The sequence below is a fragment of the Macrobrachium nipponense genome, chromosome 20 (genome assembly GCF_015104395.2).
Source record: "Macrobrachium nipponense isolate FS-2020 chromosome 20, ASM1510439v2, whole genome shotgun sequence".
Classification (NCBI taxonomy): Eukaryota; Metazoa; Arthropoda; class Malacostraca; order Decapoda; family Palaemonidae; genus Macrobrachium; species Macrobrachium nipponense.
In genome coordinates, this window is record NC_061089.1 from 73,285,916 (window position 1) to 73,309,915 (window position 24,000).

The 24,000-nt window shown below is 35.8% G+C and overlaps 2 protein-coding genes across 2 annotated transcripts in view; one reads left to right on the forward strand and one right to left on the reverse strand.

Annotated features, from left to right (window-relative positions):
* The window catches only part of LOC135195050 (kalirin-like), a 1,052,038-nt gene extending 1,041,156 nt beyond the window's left edge, over positions 1 to 10,882 (reverse strand). The window contains 1 exon segment of the mRNA XM_064221390.1: positions 10,728 to 10,882. Coding sequence (XP_064077460.1) covers positions 10,728 to 10,785 — 58 coding nt within the window. The 5' untranslated portion in view covers positions 10,786 to 10,882.
* Positions 10,883 to 15,694: 4,812 nt separating this feature from the next.
* Positions 15,695 to 20,515, forward strand: LOC135195059 (U6 snRNA-associated Sm-like protein LSm5). Its single transcript, XM_064221416.1, has 3 exons — positions 15,695 to 15,795; positions 17,533 to 17,729; positions 20,095 to 20,515. The coding sequence occupies exons 1-3, from the start codon at positions 15,759 to 15,761 to the stop codon at positions 20,125 to 20,127; spliced, it is 267 nt and encodes an 88-aa protein (XP_064077486.1). The 5' UTR covers positions 15,695 to 15,758; the 3' UTR covers positions 20,128 to 20,515.
* Positions 20,516 to 24,000: the final 3,485 nt, after the last annotated feature.

The following is a 24,000-nucleotide window of genomic DNA, read 5'->3' on the forward strand; positions in this document are numbered from 1 at the left end:
TTCTCAATTAACGGCATTACCCCAAAACTCAGCAAAGAACGAAGTCCCCCCCCCCCCACCCACCTGTCCCCCTCTAGAGACATGATGGCACAAGATTATCAACCCGAGAGTTGGTTGGATTAGCACCATCAGGAAAAGACAACATTAGTCACCGAGCCCACCACAGCAGACGAGGTCGCCACATGAGCAACGGCACGGAACTGAAGCAAAACCTCTCTCAAGGAGGAGGAGGAGGAGGAGGAGGAGGAGGAGGAGGTGGCCAACCAACAAGCTTTGAACTTCATTTCAATCCAATTAGGAGATCAATCCTGGCCCTCATAAAAGATACGCCGCTTGCCCCCATTACCATACAAGAAATCGATGTTAATTAAATTGTATTGTTTCAGTTGAAGAAGGGCCTCGGCAGATTCGACTGGGGGTTGGGGAGAGGGGGAGGGGGTAGGGGGGAAGGGGTGTCGGTCGTCCATTTTCATTTTGCCATTCATATCGCTATTCATTGGCGCGTCAATGGCGATACCCGAATTGAAAAGTACATACTAAACGGTGGGACACACACTCTCTCTCTCTCTCTCTCTCTCTCTCTCTCTCTCTCTCTCTAAAACAGAGAACCGTCAGGAAATTCACTCCTCCATGGTAGAAAATCTAAACTTATTAACTGTAAACAAACTGTTTTTCCCACTGACCTTCCAACCATCGTACTAATAAACATACTCTAATTAAACCAATTACAGTCAAGCACGTTAAAGGTAAAATAAAAACCTTCCAAGGAATCCCCATGAATCTAGCATAGTGAATCCCTAATAATTATTCTATCGTTCAGATACCAAATCCTCTTCTTGATAATGATGTTATAACGATCAAAGCCATCTACTCAACCGTTAGGACACTGCAGTACTTGTGAGTTTCATTAAGACCACAGAATTAATGACACGTGACCTCAGTTTCACAAAGAATGAGAAAAATTAACCTCCGTCACATTAAATCTATTTGCATACCGCTGTATAAAACTCGTATAAGAGCGCCTATGTGCGCTTGTTCACGAGAGAGAGAGAGAGAGAGAGAGAGAGAGAGAGAGAGAGAGAGAGAGAGAGAGAGAGAGAGAGAGAGAGAGGTTCCAATATTCACATATTACTCATCATTTTTTTCTGAAACAGAGCTTACAAAATTATCGGAGATTAGCATTCCACATATCAGTGTGTGACACGCTTTTTCTTCATGAGGAATTATCAGATATTCACACGATCTGGCCTGATTATTCGGCTCTGGGAAGGCTTTCTTTCACTAAGCTTTAGGACTTTTTCTTTGTACTTAAAAAGATATATGTGTATATATACTCAATCAGTTACACACACACACACATCTACACGTACAGATATATATATATATATATATATATATATATATATATATATATATATATATATATATATGTATATATGTATATATATAATATATATATATATATATATATATATATATATATAGAGAGAGAGAGAGAGAGAGAGAGCGAGATGATGTAGAGAGAGAGAGAGAGAGAGAGAGAGAGAGAGAGAGAGAGAGAGAGAGAGAATAATAACAGCTTGAAGCAATTGGAAATTTCAACCTCAAAGGAGCTCATGATTCACCCATTCCTAGAAGCAACAGTAATCAGACCTAACAGGAATTGAACACGTACATAACAATCTGCTTTACACGTTCTTTATGGAAAAAGAAATAAATAAAAAAAGAAAAGGCATGGTCCACCTAAATCAAATATCAAGGGGATGTCAAAATATCCACAGCAAAAGAATGTCTTTCAAAACTGCATACGAAAGAGACGCGGAAATCAAAATCTTTTGCTCGAAATGAGTCTATTATGTCACTCTCCGTTCCAATAATTTCAACTACCGATGTGGTTAGAGTTCACCTTAGTTCAACCTAACCGTTCGAGACGCAGCTACTTTGACTGGATGATAATTGCATTCCGTCATTTGGTTCGTAATGATATATAACCAACCACCTTCAGATATTTTGGAAGGAAATATTTATTCTCGATATTTACAGTTCGAACCCTGTTTTGAAATAAAATACTTATATTCGACAACTTTACTTCCAACCCTATTTTGAAATAAAATATTTATTTTCCAAAACTTCACTTCCAATCCTTTCGACAACTTCATTTCGAATCCTGTTTTGATATAAAATACCTATTTTCCACAACTTAACTTCCAACCCTATTTTAAATAAAATCATATTTTATATGTAATTATTTCCACAACTCCTCTTCCAACCGTATTTTGATATTAAGTATTTATTTTCGACAAATTCACTTCCAACCCTATTTTGATATAAAATACTTATTTTCGACAACTTCACTTCCAACCCTATTTTGATATGAAACACTTATTATCGACAACTTCACTTCCAACCCTATTTTGATATGAAACACTTATTATCGACAACACTTCCAACCCCATTTTGAAATAAAATACTTAATTTTCCACAACTTCACTTGGAACCTCTTTCAGAAAAAAAAAAAGACAAAAAAAAACCGAACTCATCTCTTCTCTCTTTCACACAAACCATTAGGAGCTGTAATTACACCCATTCAATGTAAGTGGGGCCACACAGCTTCACATTAAATTTCCCACGTCTCAGGAGAAAACGTGCTTTGCAATTATTAAACTGTTACCACCATAACCATCCTCACCTCAACGCCCCCCCACCCCCCTCTCTCTCTTTCTTCCTCTCTACCCTTAATCATCTTCACAGGCTATCTCACTTCTTAGTACTTTAGGTTTTCCTCTCATTATCTCTACTCTTAGAATTTCATTCAATAAATCCCTCTTCTCATGACTACGACTTTCATCTTTATGTCTTTTCATCTTAACCATATTCTGTCGACCCTTTGACTTTCATTTACCGTCTTTGTACTCATGGCTTTCATGTCACGTGTTCTGCGTCATCTCCAGCTTTAAGCGATTTCATTTCTGGACAGATTAGACAGCTCGCAGCTCTGCTCTTCTTGTCTCTGCGGCTATTTTTGTACATCCTTTTGTTCTGCACTTTTCCTTTGCAAACCAGCCACTCCATCCCTTATAAAAATGCAGTTTTTTTTATGTTTTTTTAAGGGCGTTTGTTCAGTCATTCATAATGATCTATCCCAGTGATTCCCGACCTTTGTACCTTCAAGGGGCCCCCCAAAACAAATTTTTTTCATATCCTAGGGAGTCTTTATGTACAGGCACACACACACACACACACACACACACACATATATATATATATATATATATATATATATATATATATATATATATTCCACTACTATTCAAGCTGTGTCAATTCAGATCAGCGCCATTTGCGATACACATTTATTTCAAGACTTCTTGCGGACCCCCCCCCCCCCCGCCTCTATCCTCTTAAACCTACTTACTTTTTACTGAGGCATCGACTCATTAAGCGACTTCCCATGGCCAACATAATCAAAGATATTATAAGTTTCTATAATCTGAAGAACTGATACGACCTTAAAACAAGAGGCAACAGAAACACCTTTCTCTTGACAAATACCCACAATGCATTATCCCTGAAACAACCCTATAAAACTGGTAAAACTTTGAGAAAGTCGCTAACAAAACAGTGACTAAAAATGACTCGCTGCTGCTACGCTAAGTCGTTCCAAAATCGATGCCCTTCATGATTTGCGAAGGCAAAGAACGCCTTTGAATTCGAGTGGCTTCAGGGAGCCCATCACGCTGAAGGATGACCAAGGGGCTGGATAACGAGAGCTTCGAGGGAAAAAAAATAATAATAATAAAAAAAAAAAAAAAAAACTTCCGAGAACCTGTCCCGACCTTCAAATAAACCTGTGACAACAACTAAGAGAACTTCAAACTTCAGTGACGAGTCAAATTCCTCAAGATAAAGCTGTGACAACTAAGAGAACTTGAAACTTCAAAGACGAGTCAAATTTCTAAAGCTATGCATGATAACATGTCGTCGTGACGTATATATCCGCGATGGTAACCGTTATTTCAGGCCCCTTAAATGGACAATTTTCCCAGTTTCATTTTCAGTAAATTTCCGGATACCGAAGAATTGTGACCCAGAGCCTCTAACCGGCCGGTCCACCACTCCCAAAACAACCTTAAAGGACAACACACCCGAAAGCCCAGACCTGTCGATCTCATACAAATTTTTTATACTTTATACTTCAGATGATGAGTTGAGTTGAATATAGAATTTAAGCCAAAGGCCAAGCACTGGGACCTATGAGGTCATTCAGCGCTGAAACGGAAATTGACAGTTAAAGGTGTGAAAGGTGAAACAGGAGGAAAACCTCAAAGCAGTTGCACTATGAATCAAGTGTTAGGAGAGGGTGGAAAGTAAGGTGAGAAAAGAGAATATGAAAGGAGGTACAGTACAAGGAACGAAAGTGGTTGCAGCTAGGGACCGGCTTCAGATGATGGTGTACAAAATTAATCCAATTATCAAAAGACATTACGGAAATCTGGTATGTAAAGAACATCCCAAAAGTTCAAAAGCCGCCTGGAGTCTTAAGGTATAAAAGAAACTTCTTCCATATTTCTTGCTCTTACTTAAGAGTAGCTTTCTCATATACAAACGCGAAAAGTAAAGAATTCATGACGAAAACTCAAGCAAAAATCTAGCCTTGTCAAAAGGTTTACAAGCATTAATTATGGGAACATTGAACTGTAAAATGATCCCAGGCACCTGGACACATTTCACCTCCCTTCCAAAAGTCAGCATTACAAAGATTAATCATACCCTGTAATTCTAGTATACTTATTTAACATCTGCTTGATAATATAAAGTATCAATGACTACAGAATATCAACACAAGAGAACTGTCTATAGCTATTTTCTATGCCTTCAAAAACTAGAATGTCTGGCTTCATTTTGATAAAAAAATAACAAAAAAATATTGAAATACGAGATCTCGCCATGACCGTATCTCAACCACGAAAGATTCAGCAGTTAATTTACGAGTTCCTTCATTCAACATCTGTTTCTCCTACTCATACCCAGACACTTTTTTATAAATAAGGGTAGTATTTGTGAATGAATAATGAGCGAGATGATGTCCATAACGACGAAATGTAAAATCTTCACGGATGTATACACCTAAAGTTAAGTACTAGCCTGGGTGGGGGGGGAGCATTTTCACACACGGCTACATTGACAAATCACGTGTTTTTTTTTTTTTTTTTGAGACATTCTGCTCTCTCTCTCTCTCTCTCTCTCTCTCTCTCTCTCTCTCTCTCTCTCTCTCTCTCTCAAACATAGAACCCTACGTGAAAACATTCTCTCAAAGCTCAATACAAATTCTAAACAGTTCTCTACTATATGTCGCAAACGAATAAAGGGATGAACAAGTCGCCAATAGATGCAAAGATCAACTTATCCTAATATCTCCCGACAAATTAAATCACGTAACAAAGACCCAATACACACTTCTAGATACCTCGTCAATTCGATCCTGAATAAACAACAGACACTACAATTGCGAATTAAGTATAACATGCGGGTCTGGAGCAGGTCACAAACTTGCGCATAAACCCGCTATGCTGCTGTTCTTTGTTTGTTTGTGGTGTTTTTACGTTGCATAGAACCAGAGGTTATTCAGCAACGGGACCAACGGCTTTAAGTGACTTCCGAACTGCGTCGAGAGTGAACTTTTATCACCAGAAATGGAATGCTCGAGAATCGTACTCGCGGCCACCGAGGTGGAAGGCCAAGACCATACCGATCACGCCACTGAGGCGCTCTCTCTCCATGCCGCTGCTTGTTTGATTAGCAAAGTTAGCAAGGGTGCCAGATAAGTTCCCCAAACGGTATGATGAAACGCGATGATGAAGCACGACACTACGGAATACCGAAGCAATATTAGCACCCAAAATTGAGATAAAAATTCTAGGTGGTGTTATTTAATGAATGTATGGAAATACATACGAGATATCTCACAGAATGCCAAATCATTTCATTCGTTGTAGAACAGTTTAATATTATCATTATTATTATTCAAAAGATGAGTCCTATTTATATGAAACATGCTCACAGGGCTTAGTAGTCTTGGACTTATAAAATTATATATATATATATATATATATATATATATATATATATATATATATATAACTCCAATAAAACTAAAAAAATATACTAACAATAAATCCCAGCACTAAGGCCAAATCATGAACCTTTCAAAAAAAATAAAAAATAAAAAAAATTCAATTCACGCAATAGGTAAGGAGAAAGGGAAAAAAAATCCTCCGTCTGCTCGCAAACAGTTCCCTCATTTATTCAGGGAAAAAAAAAAAAAAAAAAAATCCCGGCAGGCAAGGAGTCAGGAGGCAGCAGAAGCAGTCAGTGCCTTTATCAAGCATCCCATTCCCATTACGAGCAGCAGGGAGCGAGCCGCCACAAGCATATGAGAGGCAGCAGCGTCACAGACAGCCACACATACAAACACACACGCACGAGAATGACTGGCAGCGTGGGACGATTTCAGTAATGACTCCCGTTCGTCGTTCTTTCACATCCCAGCCCAACAAATGCCAAATTACACAGGAGGGATCGATTGTGCTTTATATAATGCTTTTTGGCGTAACTGTGGCCTGCTGCGTTTAGCGATACGGGGGAAATTTCGACTGTCCACGTAGGCCGAAAATGTGCGCCCCTCCCCTTCCCCCCGGCCCCCCGGCCCCGCCCCCTAGCCAAATAAAAAGAAAATGCGGTTGCAAAGAAGCACTTAAGCAGGGTCAAACGCACGCGAAAATAACCGCCGATATCTCAGCGGCAAATGAATATTTCCACTCCGTCAGTCATCTGTCAAACTTCATTATTGCTTCCACAGACAAATGATGCATGGGCTGTATCTCTATTGTTTAGTTCTAATGAGAAAATGAGGTTCGTTTGAGAATCTCCCACATTATTATTCTGAAAAAAAAAAAAATGTCTATACGGAAGTTGGGTCCGTTTACGAGATAGCTGCTGAATTTTGCTTGCAAGATATTGCATTTTTTTGGTTGATAACGATGTTCATTCACAATTTTGTTACGAGCTAATAACAGCATAATAATTATAAAACCAAACATCAGAATGAATCAGTTTTCCTATAAACAAACATACCAACGGATATTTATCACAGAACAATATATAATACCTGCTAATTCGAAATACGCATACAAAACGTGATGCCTTCAAAACACACATTTAAATTTTACAGACCATTGCATTGTATTAATTTATCCAAATTGCGTTTTTTTAATATATTTAAATTAAACTACCCAGGATATCAACGATATTTACGTAATCTCCTTCCCATTCTACAAGAAAAATATGGCGTGGAGAAGGACATGTCGCGTCATTTCCCCACCAACTTTTGCTAAAGCACTTTCATCGGAATAAATGCGGCTTCCATAAATTTTCATTTCCTCAAATAGGATCGCGGGGAAGGCAAGGGTAGGGGGGAGGGATGGGGGTAGGGTAGTGGGGGAGTAGGTAGGGAGGGGGAAGGGGAAGAAGGAAGAGGCAGACTCTCCATGAAGGGGGAAGTGGAAGCAACCTTCCTTTGCGCTGCAATGGTTCCTGGGATAGATGGCTTTTAGTCTCATTTATTTTTTCACCTCAATTTTTATTTTTATTACAGGGGTGAACATTTATATGCCATGTCATAATTTCCTGAGCAATCGGTCATCACACTATTGTAGTTTTTTCTCTATAAATTTAACTGTTTTATCATTGCTTATAAAACAATTTTCAAGCGACTTAAAAGTAAATAAACAAATACAACCAAGCATAAGACATGACTGCACAGGTAACAAGCAATATTTTTTGGAAAAAAAGAAAAATTTCCTTCTGGACATATTCTTTACATATACACACACCCATATATATATATATATATATATATATATATATATATATATATATATATATATATATATGTGTGTGTGTGTGTGTGTGTATATACATACATATATAGGCTATACACACACACACACACACACACACACACACACATAATATATATATATATATATATATATATATATATATATATATATATACACAGATACACACACATATATATACACATAGATGAAGAACCATAATGGAGAAAACATCCACGACAGTAGCAGTTTCATACACTTATACATAAGTATTCAGCCACTTCTATCTACTTTCCATACACTCTTGAGCTTCCTAGATATTAAGGCCTTGTATTCTATCAAATAAGTATTACAGGCAAAGGAAATAAAAACTGAAATTAATCTGAGGTCAAATCTGAGGTCAAAGTTCAAGGGCAGAAGCTAAATTGGATATTTAAAAAGACTATACCTGTATAATCATTACTATATACTTTTTTTTACAATCTGCATAAAGTATTAAGATTCATAATTCAACAAATATTATTTCCTATGTTTCACACAAAACAACAACTGAAAATAACTGTTGCACTAAACAATAATTCATTATGAATGTTAAATAAAAAAAGGCATACTATTAGATCAAGGATTAAAGAAATGAACAAATCTTCTGGCTACACCACATTGGTTATTCGATCATAACTCAATGGATTACACTGTGGCTCACTATGCAAATCTGACAGCTGTACTTTCAGGACAAAAATACTTGTACCTACAGACATTCAAGAATTTCGTCCAAGATTACAAGAGACAGAGAGCAGGGGAGAGAAGGAGAGAGAAATCTATCGTCTTGTACCATAACTTTCTCATGGGCAAGCCCAATTAAGAATTTCTATTTACAGAACATAAGATAAATGGACAGTCAGGCAACACCCCTAGTTAATATAATACCCCTCTATTTGGCCTTCAGCTGTTATGTTTTATCAAATTTATTGTTGGCATGTTTCTTACAAATTGTCTTAATTTTTCAGTTACACACCTATTTACACAAATACCGGTATTTACCTCTAATCCCTTTCTTTACAACTATGTTTTAAAGAAATTCTTTTTGTTCAGCGTTATTGATTTGTTCAATAAAACATTCAAACTTGCTCAAAATCAGTTTTCTAATTTCAACTAACTAGGGCATAAGTGAGGGATGAGAGTTTAGTGAATTGTATGCTCCTACTAGCCCTACGAAATGCTTGCATGTGGTAATGTTAGGAACAATTTAATGTGTGGGACTGTGTGTATGTATGTGTGTGTGTTTTAACATCAAAACAGTGTATGTCTATTTCTCAAGTAACAAAACAATTAAAAAATAATATAAATTACAAAGATAACAGCTTGAAAGAAAAGAGATGGCATATGTTACTGAATATATATTTTAGTTTGGTCTTGATTTCTCTGTAACACAGCCTACCACTGTTTCCTCCTGGGACCCTCAGGAATTCACCTTCGCTGAGTCTTTGAATGGATACCGAGCTCACATCAAGTTTTATTTACCAGACTACATGATACAATTACTATTTCTATTTTATTCATTTACCTTCCACTACTTAGCTTCTTTTTTCACAAAAACAGAAAGTGCAATTGCTCCAAAGACCTGAAACTGATGAGTACACTACACTATCTTATGTTAACTGCTCTTAGCCAGACATTCCTCCTTGAAAACACAGATTAGCCAGTAAATATTTAGTTTCCATTTATTTTAAATGGAGGGGGGTTGGCACTTTACATAACCTGATACATACTACTAGGGTTCACCTTCTTTGCTGTACAGGGAAGTTGTAATGGTTTAACACAGCATTTACAATACAGCTGAATATCAAATATCAGATTCATTTGTAAAAACTATGATAAAACCACTTTCTCAAAAAGCATTTGAATTATGCCATTATTTCATAATTTACGAGAAAACCCTTACTTCAAGAGGAGTATAGAGGTCTCGTTGTGCAGCCTGGATGGGCCACAACTCTTGACTGATGCTCAAGGCAGTGAATTCAAGTACTTTTTTAAGAAGGTGGCCACATTCTGGGAGAGATGGCCGCTATGTCGCCGCTCAGTCATATACCCTAATACTGTAAAATAACCTTTCACAACCCTGACTAAACAAAGTGTTTCATGATGAAGTGTAGGTATTATGATGTCAGTAAATAACTTGAAGGAAGGAAATACAGTATATTATATAATATATATATATTATACCATATTATATATATATATATATATATATATATATATATATCATATTATATATATATTATTTATATAATATAAGAACAGACAACTTGGCCAAAGCCTACATAACCTAGGCTATGCTATAACAAACCTAGAGAAATCTCTTAGATAAGCGAGGTTGATATCCAATAGGCCTACTACACATTCATCATAACATTAACATTCTTCCCCTATCTAATGCACAAACGAGACCGAAAAGGGACGTGCAAAATGGAACAGCATTTACAAGAGGCCTGGACCTTTTGGCTGTCAATGCACTACTGCTTTAGGGCCATTGAACTGGCTTCCCGTGAGACAGCAGAGCCTGCTTAACGTAAAGACTAGTACCTACTACCGAGGTTAAACCGTAAACAAACAAAATCCTTCGCGATCATTATCCCCTCCTGTAACAGCATAACACATAAAAATTATGTACCCTCGTATCTCAAAAACATCATTCTTTACAGGAAGAAAGCTCCTACATGGCTTGTAACTTGAGCTATTCCCCAAAACATAACAAAAACTACTCGAGCCATCTCCCCGACACAAAAGGCGCGGAACCTCTGCTCATACCCGCTTATCTACAGCACTCACCAGTTTTAAACACCTCTGGGGTGTCTGGGTCCGAGGAATCGTCGCTAAAATGCTCCATGTTGAAGCGTTTCTGTATTTGTTAGCTTTAAACCGAACGAACGTTACATGGTTACACCCCGATTCGATCACTGACAAAACAAAACGCCATGACAGATGCCGATTGGGTAACGCATCTTTAGAATCGTATTTTATTTTCATTGTATTTTTTGCTGCTGTAATAATTAAAGTTTTACTCAACATTTTATTTATAAATAGTATAATCTATCATAAAGATCATACACAAATTATATATTACCTACCAGTTCATTTGTTAGCACAAATAAGAAATGGAAAAATAATTCTGCGATTTCATATTTACGTGTAATTATCCAGAATTGTATAAAATTTATTTCGGAATTGTGAAATATAATTTACGTCACTAAATTTTCCAAATTATAGAATACCAAGTAATTGTTTACCTAAAATTGAAAGATGGAGTACCACCGCAGTACTCCATTGTGTTTATTTTGAATGTCGCAAGATACCCATGAAAGGATCGCGGCTTTTATTTTTGGTAGTGATTCTCATTCTCTCTCTCAAATCTATAGAATATGTAAAGTGGACGAGGACACCACCGAACATTTATTCACGCGTGAATTGCTACAAAAAGCAGATAAGGATATAAATTTGGGGACACTGTTATCCTCTAACAGAAAACTGGGAGAATATATAAGTATAGCCCTCAAAGCTAAGTATCACGGTTCTGCCTCACTTATAAAGAAGAAGAAATGAAAGAGAGTTTGGGTAACAGCAGAGTCGTATATATATAGATATATATATATATATATATATATATATATATATATATATTATACGGCTCTGGGTAAAAGTAAATAAAGAGTTTGCACCTCATAGTGTAGTGTGCCCGCAACTGTGTTTGTGGAGTGAGCGCCTAGGAACCAGGAACTCTCTCTCTCTCTCTCGTCTCTCTCTCTCTGTCTCTGCTCTTCTCTCTCTTCTCTCTCTCTCTCTCTCTATATATATATATATATATATATATATATATATATATATATATATATATAAGCAATCACAAATTAAATTATTCGACAATATACGGAATTATCTTTACGTTTTCAGACAGTTCTCTTCTTCTTCTTCCCAGCTTTTTCCCATTTTGTTTTTATATGGGGTCGCCGTTTCGAATGAGCCGTTTTCCATCTATTTCTATCTTGCGCTTCTGCCTCATCAATTCCCTTCTCATGTAAATCTCCTCTCACACAGTCCTTCCATCTCTTTCTTGGTCCTCCCTCTTTCTTCTTCCTTCCTTGCACCTCCACTCCCATAGTATGTCTCCCAGCGTGGTCCTCATCTCTCCTCAAACAGGTGTCCATACCATCTCAGCCTCCCCTCCTGCACTTTCTTTGATACTTCCACCACCTTAGTTGACCCCCTTATGTAGTCATTTCTGATCCTATCCACTCTTGTTACCCCAGACATCCACCTAAGCATTCTCATTTCTGCCACATCCATCTTCTTCTGCTCTGCTTTTCTCATGCTTGCTGTTTCCGTACCATACAGCATTGCTGTTTCTTACCACCGTCTTGTGAAATTTTCAGACAGTTAATGCTTATAAAACGCTATTAAGTCCTCGTTGAGAGAATAGGTCCGTCTACTATTTTATCAATTAATGAAAAACCTTCACATCCGGTATCGAAAGAATGGAGTTATTCATCTTCACACTACCTTGCCCACTAATCCGTCAGTTTACCCGATACATTCTTTAGAGACGCTTGCTATATCCAAAAAGCGTAGCATACACATTTCTACTATTCATGGATTTATGAACCATGATCAGATTGTAATATGTATTGTACGGTATCCCTTGACAGCTGACAGCCATTCAGAATAAAAGGTTCGTTTCTCGTGTACTGGTAAAGCCTGAATTTGTTTATACCCAGCACGTTTGATCCTGAAAAAAGACGCATTTTAATAGGTAATGAGATCACGAATAAAATGATAAACGGACAATTTCTCTTGCAGGATATCCTCATTGAACAAAGGCTTTAGCCATCAAACTTGCCCTAACCATACAGACACCAGTTTTGACACAGGATACCCAGGTTACATCTGACAAATGAATGGGAATTCACGCACGGTTGCATTACACGAAACAGGATGATAGACATTTATTCCTTTCACCCCAGTGCCCGTGGGTGTGCAAACATTAACGGTGATAAAAAAAAATGAGATGAGTAACTTCAGGATGTACAAAAATTAAACTCAGAACCATAAGTTCGAGAAGAAACGGAAGTTTCTTGTCTAACAACGACAAAGTTCTCAAAAATTATTCTGAAATTTACTATTTCATTATTGAAATATAGTTTTCCTTATTTTTTTAATGAACGCCAGAAATAGTTTATTTATTCTCATATTTTGTGTAGCTTGGAACTCGAAATTCTGTTTAGTTAATTTATGAACCTGTCCCTAAGACTTTCACAGGCGATGTTAAACCCTGATCTACGTTTGTTGTGGCATCGACAAAATCATCTTAATACCTTTAACGCAAGGATATAGCAAGTATTTTGTACTACTTTTTTTTTATACTTTTCCTCCGTTTCTGTCTCTTTGCTTCATTTAGACTCATGGCAAAGTTCTATTTTAGTCTTGTTACAGGATTTTTTTTCATCAGCACTTCAAGACTATACCATTTTGCACAAAAATTTCTATAAATTACACATTAGAGAATCATAAATAACAGGTATTCTCTTCCGACTTGCATTGATGTTCAATGTACGCTGTATTTTTAGAAGTACAAAAAGATCTCATTACATGGACTATTGCTTGAGTTTTCCATTGCTTGAGTTTTCCAAGCAGTGTTCGACTCACAGCCCCATTAAAAGAATATCCCTTTAGGAAGGAGATTCGCAAATGTAAATGGTATGAGAGGTCCTCAGAGACTACTTGAAGAAAATCTTATTGAAGATGAAAACAAGTTCCTCTGATTAAATACTACTATATTCACGCCTTAGCAATAGAACAGAAATACAAAAGATAAGCATCATGACTGACAGGTCTGAGCCTTGTCTCTGCTGGATAAAATTCCGTTAATCTTGCAAAAAATGTCTGTTTTCATCTTTCCCCTTCGAAATGTTCAAGGTTTTTAAGATGATTTCTGTCTCGCTTAATTAGCACGTTCTTTCGTGGCGAAGAATAATTCCTATATTTTTCTACTACTACCTTTTTGTAGTACTACTTGGCATCCTCAGTCGACAAATGAATTGTTTTCATAACCTCCTCTGACTCTGGAGTCTGGACCCATACTACAGTGTTTAAGGCTATATTGGATTCACATCAAGCATGCATTTGAAAGACGTATCCCGCAGGAGAGGTGGAACATACATCCTGCTTATGTGAACTCTCTTGAGAGACTGAGAGCTTCCAGCCCTGTAAGTGGCTTATCAACAGCCAATCAGGAACGTCGTAAGGGACTGGCCTAGACATCAGATGCACGGCTACTACTTGAAATTCTCCGGGTTTATTTTCCACTTCCATCAGCAATCGGAAGGTACGTTTCATACTGGGTGACAAAGTTACCCCAATTCGGGCCAACAAAATCCAATGGCTGTGGAAGCTTATAATTAAACAAGATAAGACTTAGCCTAGCTTAATGCCACATAGGCCTACCTCATTATGGCCTAATAACAAACCACATACAACCTAAAGTGGTCCAACCACTAAGCCTAAACTAGCCTTGCTATGTCTTACCCCGTGGAGGCATCGACAAAAGTAGCTTACTGCTATACGACGTCAATTGCTTAAACTAAGGTTACACTTACAAACTTACAAATACATTAGACTAACTGCCACTTACTCTAGGACGGTGGCTCCACTTGACCGGTGATAGCCTATAACCAACGCAATTATAAGTTAACCACGCAATCATGCACATAGCATAGTTGTGTGTGTGTGTGTGTGTGTGTGTGTGTGTGTGTGTGAGTAGGAATGTTGGAAAGTGATGCCGCGACTATACTCACCTATAACATATGCGATTACTCAGGTTTACTATGGAGACAACTTAATGTGTCCAATTCTTCCCTCTCTCCCGCTATCGTACTTACCCACAAAAGTATCGTCCTTCCTATAAGTCTATTTACATATCTACAGTCAGATTCTTCTGAAAATCTAATTTGTAGTAAAGAAAACTAAACAAAATTTAGGGGGAAGAAAAACAAGCAAATTTAACACAGGTCTTCAGCATTCTCCTTTTTTCACTGTTTTATGGTTTCGTAAAAAAAGTAATTTCACTGAAATTATCTTACGAACCTTGAGAATTTCCAACGGCAAAGATATAAATAGACAGCGGGTAAGGAAAACGTTCAGACCTGTCACTAATGATTTCCAAAACCTTTTTTTAAGTAATAAGACAGATTTTGAAATTATAGGAGGGTAACTGAAAACAATTTGTATGAGTTATGTATGTAGTAAAACGCCTGATCATGCTTCCACTCCTGACCGTAAATTGATTTCCGGTTTGTTGACTGACAGGTTCTATTTTCTATTTCTTTATGGACTGCACCAATTCATTTCCCGCTTTTTGTGTCTCTCGCGAACTTTTCGTCCTCTCCTTCTTTATCAATGACCTTCTCGATGGCATCACATTTTCTTATCCATTCGTACATAGCTCATTTTGCTTTTTCTATTCTCAGTCATTCTCCCTTTCTTCTTAGTTATTCTGTTTGTTCTATGTCACATTCAATATTCCTTGATATATTATTAGTTTGGAAGCAAAGGTGGAAGTGGCGAAAACTTTCATATATACTAGCGTCTTCATACACCTGCATGAAGACACAAACATATATAAATCTATGTAGACATAAAGAATTAAGAATAGTAAGTGAGAAATAAAGATAGAGAGAGAGAGAGAGAGAGAGAGAGAGAGAGAGAGAGAGAGAGAGAAATGACATAACTTATGTTGAGAACCATTACTAAAAATGAGCGTTTCCTTCCTTCTTTAGAAAGGCTGCATTTGCTTCAGATCATTTCTACACCATGGCCGCTTCGAATCCGTCAACACTTCTTCCTCTTGGTAATTGAAACTCATCTGTTTCATGATGTTACATAATGATGTCGATAAATTGAATGTTCTTGGGTGAAGAATATATTGGAGGAGGAAGTGAAAGGTTAAATGTGGCCAAATGTCTTTTAAAGATGTGATGAGTTTCGCGACTTGATACTGCGTAGGCTAGGCTATTCTAGGTAGTACTAGCTAGCTAAGTTAGGTATTGCGTAGTCTAGGCAATGCTAGTAGCCATTGCGTAGTCTAGGCAATGCCTGTATAGGTAGTAGCTAGTGGCTAGGTTAAGGTAGTAGCTGTTGTGTAGGCTAGGTTAGGTTAGTAGCTGTTGTGTAGGTTAGGGTAGGATAGGCTAGGTAATTAGCTTTTGGCTAGGCTATACAAGACAAGTAGCTATTATGCAGGCTAGGCTGGGCTATCTGAGAATGCTTTCAAGATAATTAAACCAATCCATTGGGGATGAAATTAGAATTCCTTGTATATTGCACGTAGGGTAAAACCCGCATGGTACAGGGGTGGACCATGTACGATCAATGTGTACAACCCCAAGAAAAGTATTTTATAACGCGTCCTGACATCGGAGATGGGCATCAGACGCGACTTGTTGTTGGTGAGAAATGGAGCTAAAGACCTCCACTCCGGTGTCAGGACGCGTTTTAATGTACTTTTCTTGGGGTTGTACACATTGATCGTACATGGTCCACCACTGTACCATGCGGTTTTTTACCCTATACACCCTTTAATAAATTTATTGGACAAAAAGGTTTATAAATAGGTATCTTCATGTGGCCGTCCCCTTTACATTTATTCCAACCTATTCTCTCTCACACTGTTTCATATTATAACAGGATAGCCATCCCAACCACATCAGACCACAGTGCCTTAGGATAGGTTAAGAGAAGGTTAGGTTGGAAATGTGTGATCTGCTTTTAAGCAGGTAGTGACCTTCAAAAATAAGTGAAATGTACAGCTCGGGACTAGTTGAGAATGACGTACACTGGTTTTACCATAGAAAAACCTAACGTTTCCTAGAATGCCATGCCCCTTGCTAACGAGACCTTACCTTCCTAACCTGATGTAGAGTGCCATTCCCTAGCCTGGCTAGGGGACCTCCCCCCTCCTCCAGGGTAACCCTAAGCATTGTAATTGTGGAATGGACCGCCAGCCTGCTCCCTTCATTCTGCAAACTACTCTGCAACTTATCTGCACTTTTAGTCACAACTTTGAATTAGCTTACTTACAAGGCAGTTCACTTTAAAGTGACCCACACCACCTAGTATAGGTATATCAGAAGAGTTTGATTAAATTTTTTCTTGTTGAAAAGTTTCCTAAACATTTTAGTGCATACTTAGCCAGAAATTTCTCATAGGTGGCTAGAGCTATATGTGTAAATCTCTGATATCATTTATTTAGTAAAGTTAACTTTCATATAATCTGAAGGATCTCACTATTTCTGTGGGAGATTTACTAAATCTTGGTATAAAATTATTGTATGTTTCAGGAAATTTAGCTTTATTTCAGGAAGTATACCTTTCTTTTTTCTCCACTCTGTTTCTATTCATTGGTTTGGTTACCAAAATGGATCCAGATATTTTTTTAAATGATTTAAAGAAAAAGTTTAAAAGGCCATTAAACTTTCAGCTGTGTACATGGTACAAAGATTAGCCTTATACTGTACTGTACTTGAAAAAATGTTAGGATACTAATGTTATGAATTTCTTTAATCTTACATTATTTGATGTTTTTCAGAACTGGTGGATAAGTGCATTGGTTCCCGTATCCATATAATTATGAAGAGTGATAAGGAAATTATAGGTACTCTACTTGGCTTCGATGACTTTGTCAATATGGTTTTAGAAGACGTCACAGAGTATGAGTCGACTCCAGAAGGGAGACGAATTACCCAATTAGATCAGATTCTACTTAATGGAAATCATATAACCATGGTAAGGGAATCTACATATTTTTCTTTCAAATGTCATATATTGTATATCCTTGTAATATTTGAATTCCCTTAATGTTTGGTGCCCCACCAATGAGTTTATCATATAAATCTGTAAAGTTTGTCCAAGTGTTTCAACAATACACTAAGGCTATACTTTATTATACAACAGAACATAGGCCATACTTCTTATGTCCAAGTTCAATCATATAAGCTATCAAAATATAAAATTGTATAAAGCTACAGTAACTTACTGTATATATATATATATATATATATATATATATATATATTATATATATAATATATATAGATATACTATATATATATATATATATATATATATAATATTATATATAATATATCTACATTATATATATATGTAGTATTTAAGTATCATTAATAAAAAAAAATGAAAAATATATTGTTCTGATGAACAACAAACATGGGAGATATATGAATGAACAACACTCATCTAGCAATAGTTTGTTTAAATAATATAAGCTTTTGACAAAGTATTATGATGCAATATAACATATAAGTACTACTTTGAAATTGAACAAGTAGTAAAAGTAAAATAGTAAATGTTCCATAATGGTGAACATTCACGTTACAGTAATAGTGAAGTAATTTTTTATTACCCACACTTGAAATGTGTCAGAAGATTGGACTAATCAAATTGATTTCAAATATGATATAAGCTTTGCTCATATGTGGAACAAACTTTTGGTCTTAACAATAGGATAATTCTTCTAGTGCCAGCTGGAAACCAGTTAAAAACAATCAAAGATTGTAAAGCAAGGAAAAGAAACAATGCACAATAATAATAAATACAAACTGCTTACTTTACAGTGATATTAATTGTATACTGTACTCAATTATATGTACAGTGTTTTTTTGAAGATTTTTATTCAAATGTTTATAATATATTGAAACGAAGAAAGATCTTGCTCTGGAGTCTTTTATTTACTACATTAAGTAAAATGGCTTAAAAATTGTCACAGACACTGTTATCATGTTAGATACTTCTAGAGGTAACAAGCATTAACTTTTATTTGTGACTTGTCTTTCAAGTGGAGATGGGACAGATCATAAGAGAAGTAAAATTGCTTGTTAGCACTCTTACTGTAAGTTCTGAAAGCTTAAACTTAAATGTAATTTATTTTACTAATTACATTGTCCAGCCTTTGTACCTCTTCACCCATGTTGTCTGGTTATCTGGCATGCTAGAAAGTAGTGCACTATGGAAATATTAGAATCTTTAGCTGTATGCTCTATACTCCAGAAATTAAATGAAATATAAAGGTCAGATATTTCTATTCCCTGTAACGGCGTTGTGAAGTTGAAAAACTCAAAGATAGAGCTTAAAGCTTCATGATGCTTCAAGGAAAAGCTAATTGAAACCCATTCAGCCTCATCTGAGAGATACCTTGGGTTGTTTCAGAAGGGGAGCAGCAGACTTTAAGCCCTGGATCCTCAATTTCAGTATATCAGTGTACCTTAGTTATACATGAAGAATGTGTCGGTAATAGTTTATGTTCATCACAAAGGATTTCTTCAGAAATGTTCTGTGACTACTGGCTAATGTTGGTACCTGTGAAGGATGTTGCCATTTGTAGATGTGTTAGGAATTATGAAGTTGTGTCACTAACCCAGATTCTTTACAGAAATTGTTCATTTTAGGAAATTTAGGAAACCTTTTCAAACAAATGAAGTCGGGATTGACCAAAGGTTTGAATAGATTCTTAGCCAAACACAGCTCTCCTGCCAGAAAATGGTGGTAGTAGAGTGTTTCCCTTTTATCTTATGTCCTTATAATTGTAGGTTTGTACAAAAAAAAAAGACAAATTATGGGTTTTCAACTTCAGTCTGTGTTCTTAATCTATTTAGAATTGGAAACTTGAGAATAACTAGATCTTTGATAAAGGGAGAGCATGGATTTACAGTACTACTCTGCTTGCTTATTCTTAAGAATAAGCAAGGAGGTCTCATCTTTTTTAATAATAATCATTGTAATTAAACATTTCAAAACCATCTTACAAGATATCCAGTAGCTGTCACGTCCAACAACACCCACCTTCATAACTTGGAAATTTGTATAGAAAACTGAAATAGACATCTTGATTCCAGAGGAAGCTTCTTATCTCAGTAGCAGGTTTAATGTAGTGTGATTTTGGATATTTTTGCAGCTGGTAAAAGATGGTATGATGAGAACATAATTGAGATCTGTTTCTTTATTATGAGATGGTATATGACAAAAACCTGTCCATTTTTATGGGTTTTCTAGTGCATATTGATAGGTTTTTGTGTATTATTGTTAAGATACGTAGGTAATGAGGTAAATATCTTAATGTATTTAATTTTTTCAGCTTGTCCCTGGTGGTGCAGAGATTGTAGATTGACATGGCCTTCAGTCAGCTCCAGTTTTCAGCTATTTCCTAGTATATAGTGATAATTATCAATATTTCTTGAGGTAAATACAAATTGTTTTCATATATTAGAAAATAATGGTTTTAGTTCGCATTTATTTTGTGTCAGTGCTTAGGGAGAACCAATTTCATTGGTTGAACATTAGCTCAGTGAGTTCTGTCCCATCCCATATTATATTTTTATGTTTTGAATGTCTTTTGTTATTGCTGTAGGGTATTCATTTTGTGATAATTCTTATATCGCTATTGATAAGTTATTTTTTTCCAATAATAGTCAATTAGTATTATTTGATATCTAGATATTTATTAACTCAAATACTGTATCTAGTACAAAATTTGTAATAAATATTTTAAATGATGACATTGTGGTTTTACTTGTAGTATTAACATCATGTTGCACCCTAACACCGAAATGTAGATATAATTCATGCTTCACAATGGTTGAACCTTTGGATTTTGTAGTACAGATATATTAACATCATGCTGCACCTTAACCACTTACTAAAATGTTGGTTCACTTCATGTTGTGTATTGGTTGAACCTCTTGATTTTGTAGTACAGATATATTTTTAATCAGCAAAGTATTACATAGTCTACACCTAATTAGTAACTGAACTACAGTAGTTTTGGAGAAGAAAATAGTGGAATAATCCTTAAGAATGTTTTTGGTCAAAGTAGTAGAATAGAAGCGGATAGTTTCGTGTAAACAGAGGTTTCCTTTCGATTACAGAAGCTTAGAAAGAAGATGATTATGAAAAAATTAAATTAGGAAGAGGAGAGCATCTTCTGAGTTTACTGAGATAGCATTTTAGAAAAGATGTAAGGAAATAAATAAAAAAAGGAAGTGTTTAGTACTTGAAGGCTTTCTCTTATGATTAGTTATTTTTATGAAAATGCACTGTTCATATAACTCAATAATGTCAGTAGCATTTGGAAAATGGAGATTGTGAACAAATTTCCAAGAATTTTGAAAAATGTTTATCAAGAGGTAATCTTGAAGGAAGAATTAAACAGGTTATAGTGGCATTCTAAGTATGTGGAAAATGCATAACGGGTCTAAAAATGTAAGTAGAGAGAACTTGAATATTAAAACCTAATGGATAGATAGAGTTTGGAGATGATTGTTATTAAATATTAACTAGACCGAAATTATATGGTTTGTGTAGACTAGAAAGTAGAGTGAGGTACATATATGGTTTTGTAGACTAGAAAGTAGAGTGAGGTACATAATTTGAAATTGAATCAAAGACTTAGAACTGTTTTCTTAGTTGTGGATAGACACTGAAAGGAAAGGGTAAACATGATATGATAATTATGCAAGTAGAGATCAGTAAGAAAATAAAAATGAAGAAATGTGAAAGACCACTGGCTCAAATTTACTGATAGACCCCTTGCTTTGATATTTTATTTCAGCTATATCAGATCACTTGAAAGGGGACAGTCAGGTAATAGAAAGAAAGTCTAGAGATTGAAGTATGTCGTTATGATAAAAGCTCATGTTACTGAAGAATTTAGGGAGTCATTGGTGAAGAACTTAAGTCTGAAGGAGACTGGATTAGACAAAATATTCTTTAAGCTGTCCAACATTTGTGATCCTACTTCCTTTCAATTTTCATCTCTCATTAAAGAATAAATCCTCTGGGTAAGCTGTACAATAGCTAATTTGACTCTGTTGTCTTCTTAAACTAATTATAATTATAAGAACAGTTCAACACTGGGAAGTGTTGCAAAGGGGAAACAGTTCAAGCAATGGTAGAAGTATGAAGAAATAGGGAAAAAAGGCCCAAGATTATATCATTTTGAAAAAGTCGACATTGATTAATCCCTAAAATACTTTCAGTTATTAAGAACAACCCTTCAGGTCAGCTCTGTGAATGTAAGGATATTAATTTGATCGCTGGGTTAACCCATTTATTTCTCATAATAAATTGCATGAATTCTGGATACAAGTCTTCTGGGATGTAGTAAAGGGCTACCTCCACAGTCAGGGAGGCACCATAGGAAAATCCATTTTAGAGCAAACCTTCCACATTCTTATACTAATAATTTGTTAGTTTGCAAGCAGCAGTGGAATATATGTTGCTACAAGTAGCAATCCATGATGTATATGCTTTTCCTCTTTTCTATTGTCTTAAGGTTGTAATCGATATGATGTCCTCTCAGTTGAGGGAAGGTAACATGTTCTTTTAGTTCACCAAAATTGCTGGCGAGATTTTTTGTTTAATATTGACAATCTTTCAAGCACACTATAGGCAATGAGTTCATCCAGAAACCTTAAAGTTTATGCTGACAGTTCCATTATGGTGCTGGTTGGCCCTCCTGGCCAGAGCACCAAGTTTCATACATTAATTTAACAGTTCCATCAAAATCGATGTTACATCTTTGTGGTTGTTGGAGTGTTCTAGTGATGCTTATGATGAATTATTACAGCCCAATATTTTTCCAAGTTTCTAATAATCAATATTGTCAGGTTTATACTACTTTAGCATGAAACTGTCAGGTACATTTATGATGTTGACCAGTGAATGGTCTATTAAATGTGAAAATTTCAGTTAATTGGGAGGTACTACAGTATACTATAATTGAGTATTTTTAAAGGAATCCTTTACTATTTCTCCAACCACTGCAAGTGGCTGACGATTTACTGTGTAGATGGCGGAAGAATGCTTTTACACAGAATTCAGAAAAAATTAAAAATTATATGCCTTTCTATTGATACAGTTGTATCAATGGTTTTACTTCTTAAAAACAGTTTGAAAAATAAATTTTCCAATAATTTGCATATTGTAATTTAACAATGTCAAAGTACTGTACTGTGCTTTTATTTTTTTATTATTTTTTTTTTGACGTGTATGGAGTGATCAGCTGTAATTTGTCATTTGCCATCAGGCAGACTGAAAGTACAGCGAGCTACATAAATAATTGTGATTCCTTGCTGATCAGTGATTCAGTTTTTAACTTTAGAACAGAAAATATTAAATTTAGCTTATACCTATAGCAAATAAAAAAAAACTGATTTAGAACAAATTTATTAGTAGAGGACAGAGAATGTTGGAAAATTAACTTTCCAAAGGTTTTCCAAGCTTCAGGGCTTTTGATTAGGAAAATGGGAACTGAAGTATGCATGTCTCTTGAATTTTTTTTCATTATTATTAGTAGTAATAGCAGCAGTATTAATAATGCATTAGTACATACTAGTAATGTCATCTCTCACTTTATTGCTTTATGCTGGAACACTATTATTATTTTATATGAGACGATATTAGTAATGACACTAGACACATTATTTATCATTGATATTTGTTGTGACATTAGTGGTGGCAGCACTTAATTCTGTGATAGAAAAATACTTTTGAAATTAATGACAACTGTCAGGTAAAATGAATTCAGTTTTGGAGGTTCAAATATCACTATTTAATCATTTTATTTGATGTCAAAAATGTCTCTGGAACTGAGAGCTATTTTTGGCATTGTATCTGATGCATAAAATGAATGGAAACATGTATGAATCCTGATGTAGAAACAAAGAGGCTTATCAATTTCTGATGCATATAATAGATGAATGGAAACATGTATGAATCATGTTCTAGAAACATGTATGAATTCTGTTGTAGAAACAAGAGGATAAAAGGATTTTGTCCAAAGACAACAATTATCAATTTGGGTTGAAATGTTCTTATTTGGGTGTTTGTTTATATAAAGATATCCTGTCGGCTTTCGATAGGAGCACGATCAAGCTAGACCAAGGCGCAAAGAAATGTGATGTGGCAGAGTGGAAGAAGAAATAAATAGAAACTGTCGAAGTCCAACTCAGGCCACATAAAGACACCACCAGAACGACAGTTA

Excerpts from the sequence above, each read along its gene's own strand:
- LOC135195059 (XM_064221416.1), top strand. The coding sequence starts at position 15,759 with ATGGCCGCTTCGAATCCGTCAACACTTCTTCCTCTTG. Across the intron at positions 15,796-17,532 it reads GTCAACACTTCTTCCTCTTG|AACTGGTGGATAAGTGCATT; the intron begins GTAATTGAAACT and ends GATGTTTTTCAG. Across the intron at positions 17,730-20,094 it reads ATGGAAATCATATAACCATG|CTTGTCCCTGGTGGTGCAGA; the intron begins GTAAGGGAATCT and ends TAATTTTTTCAG.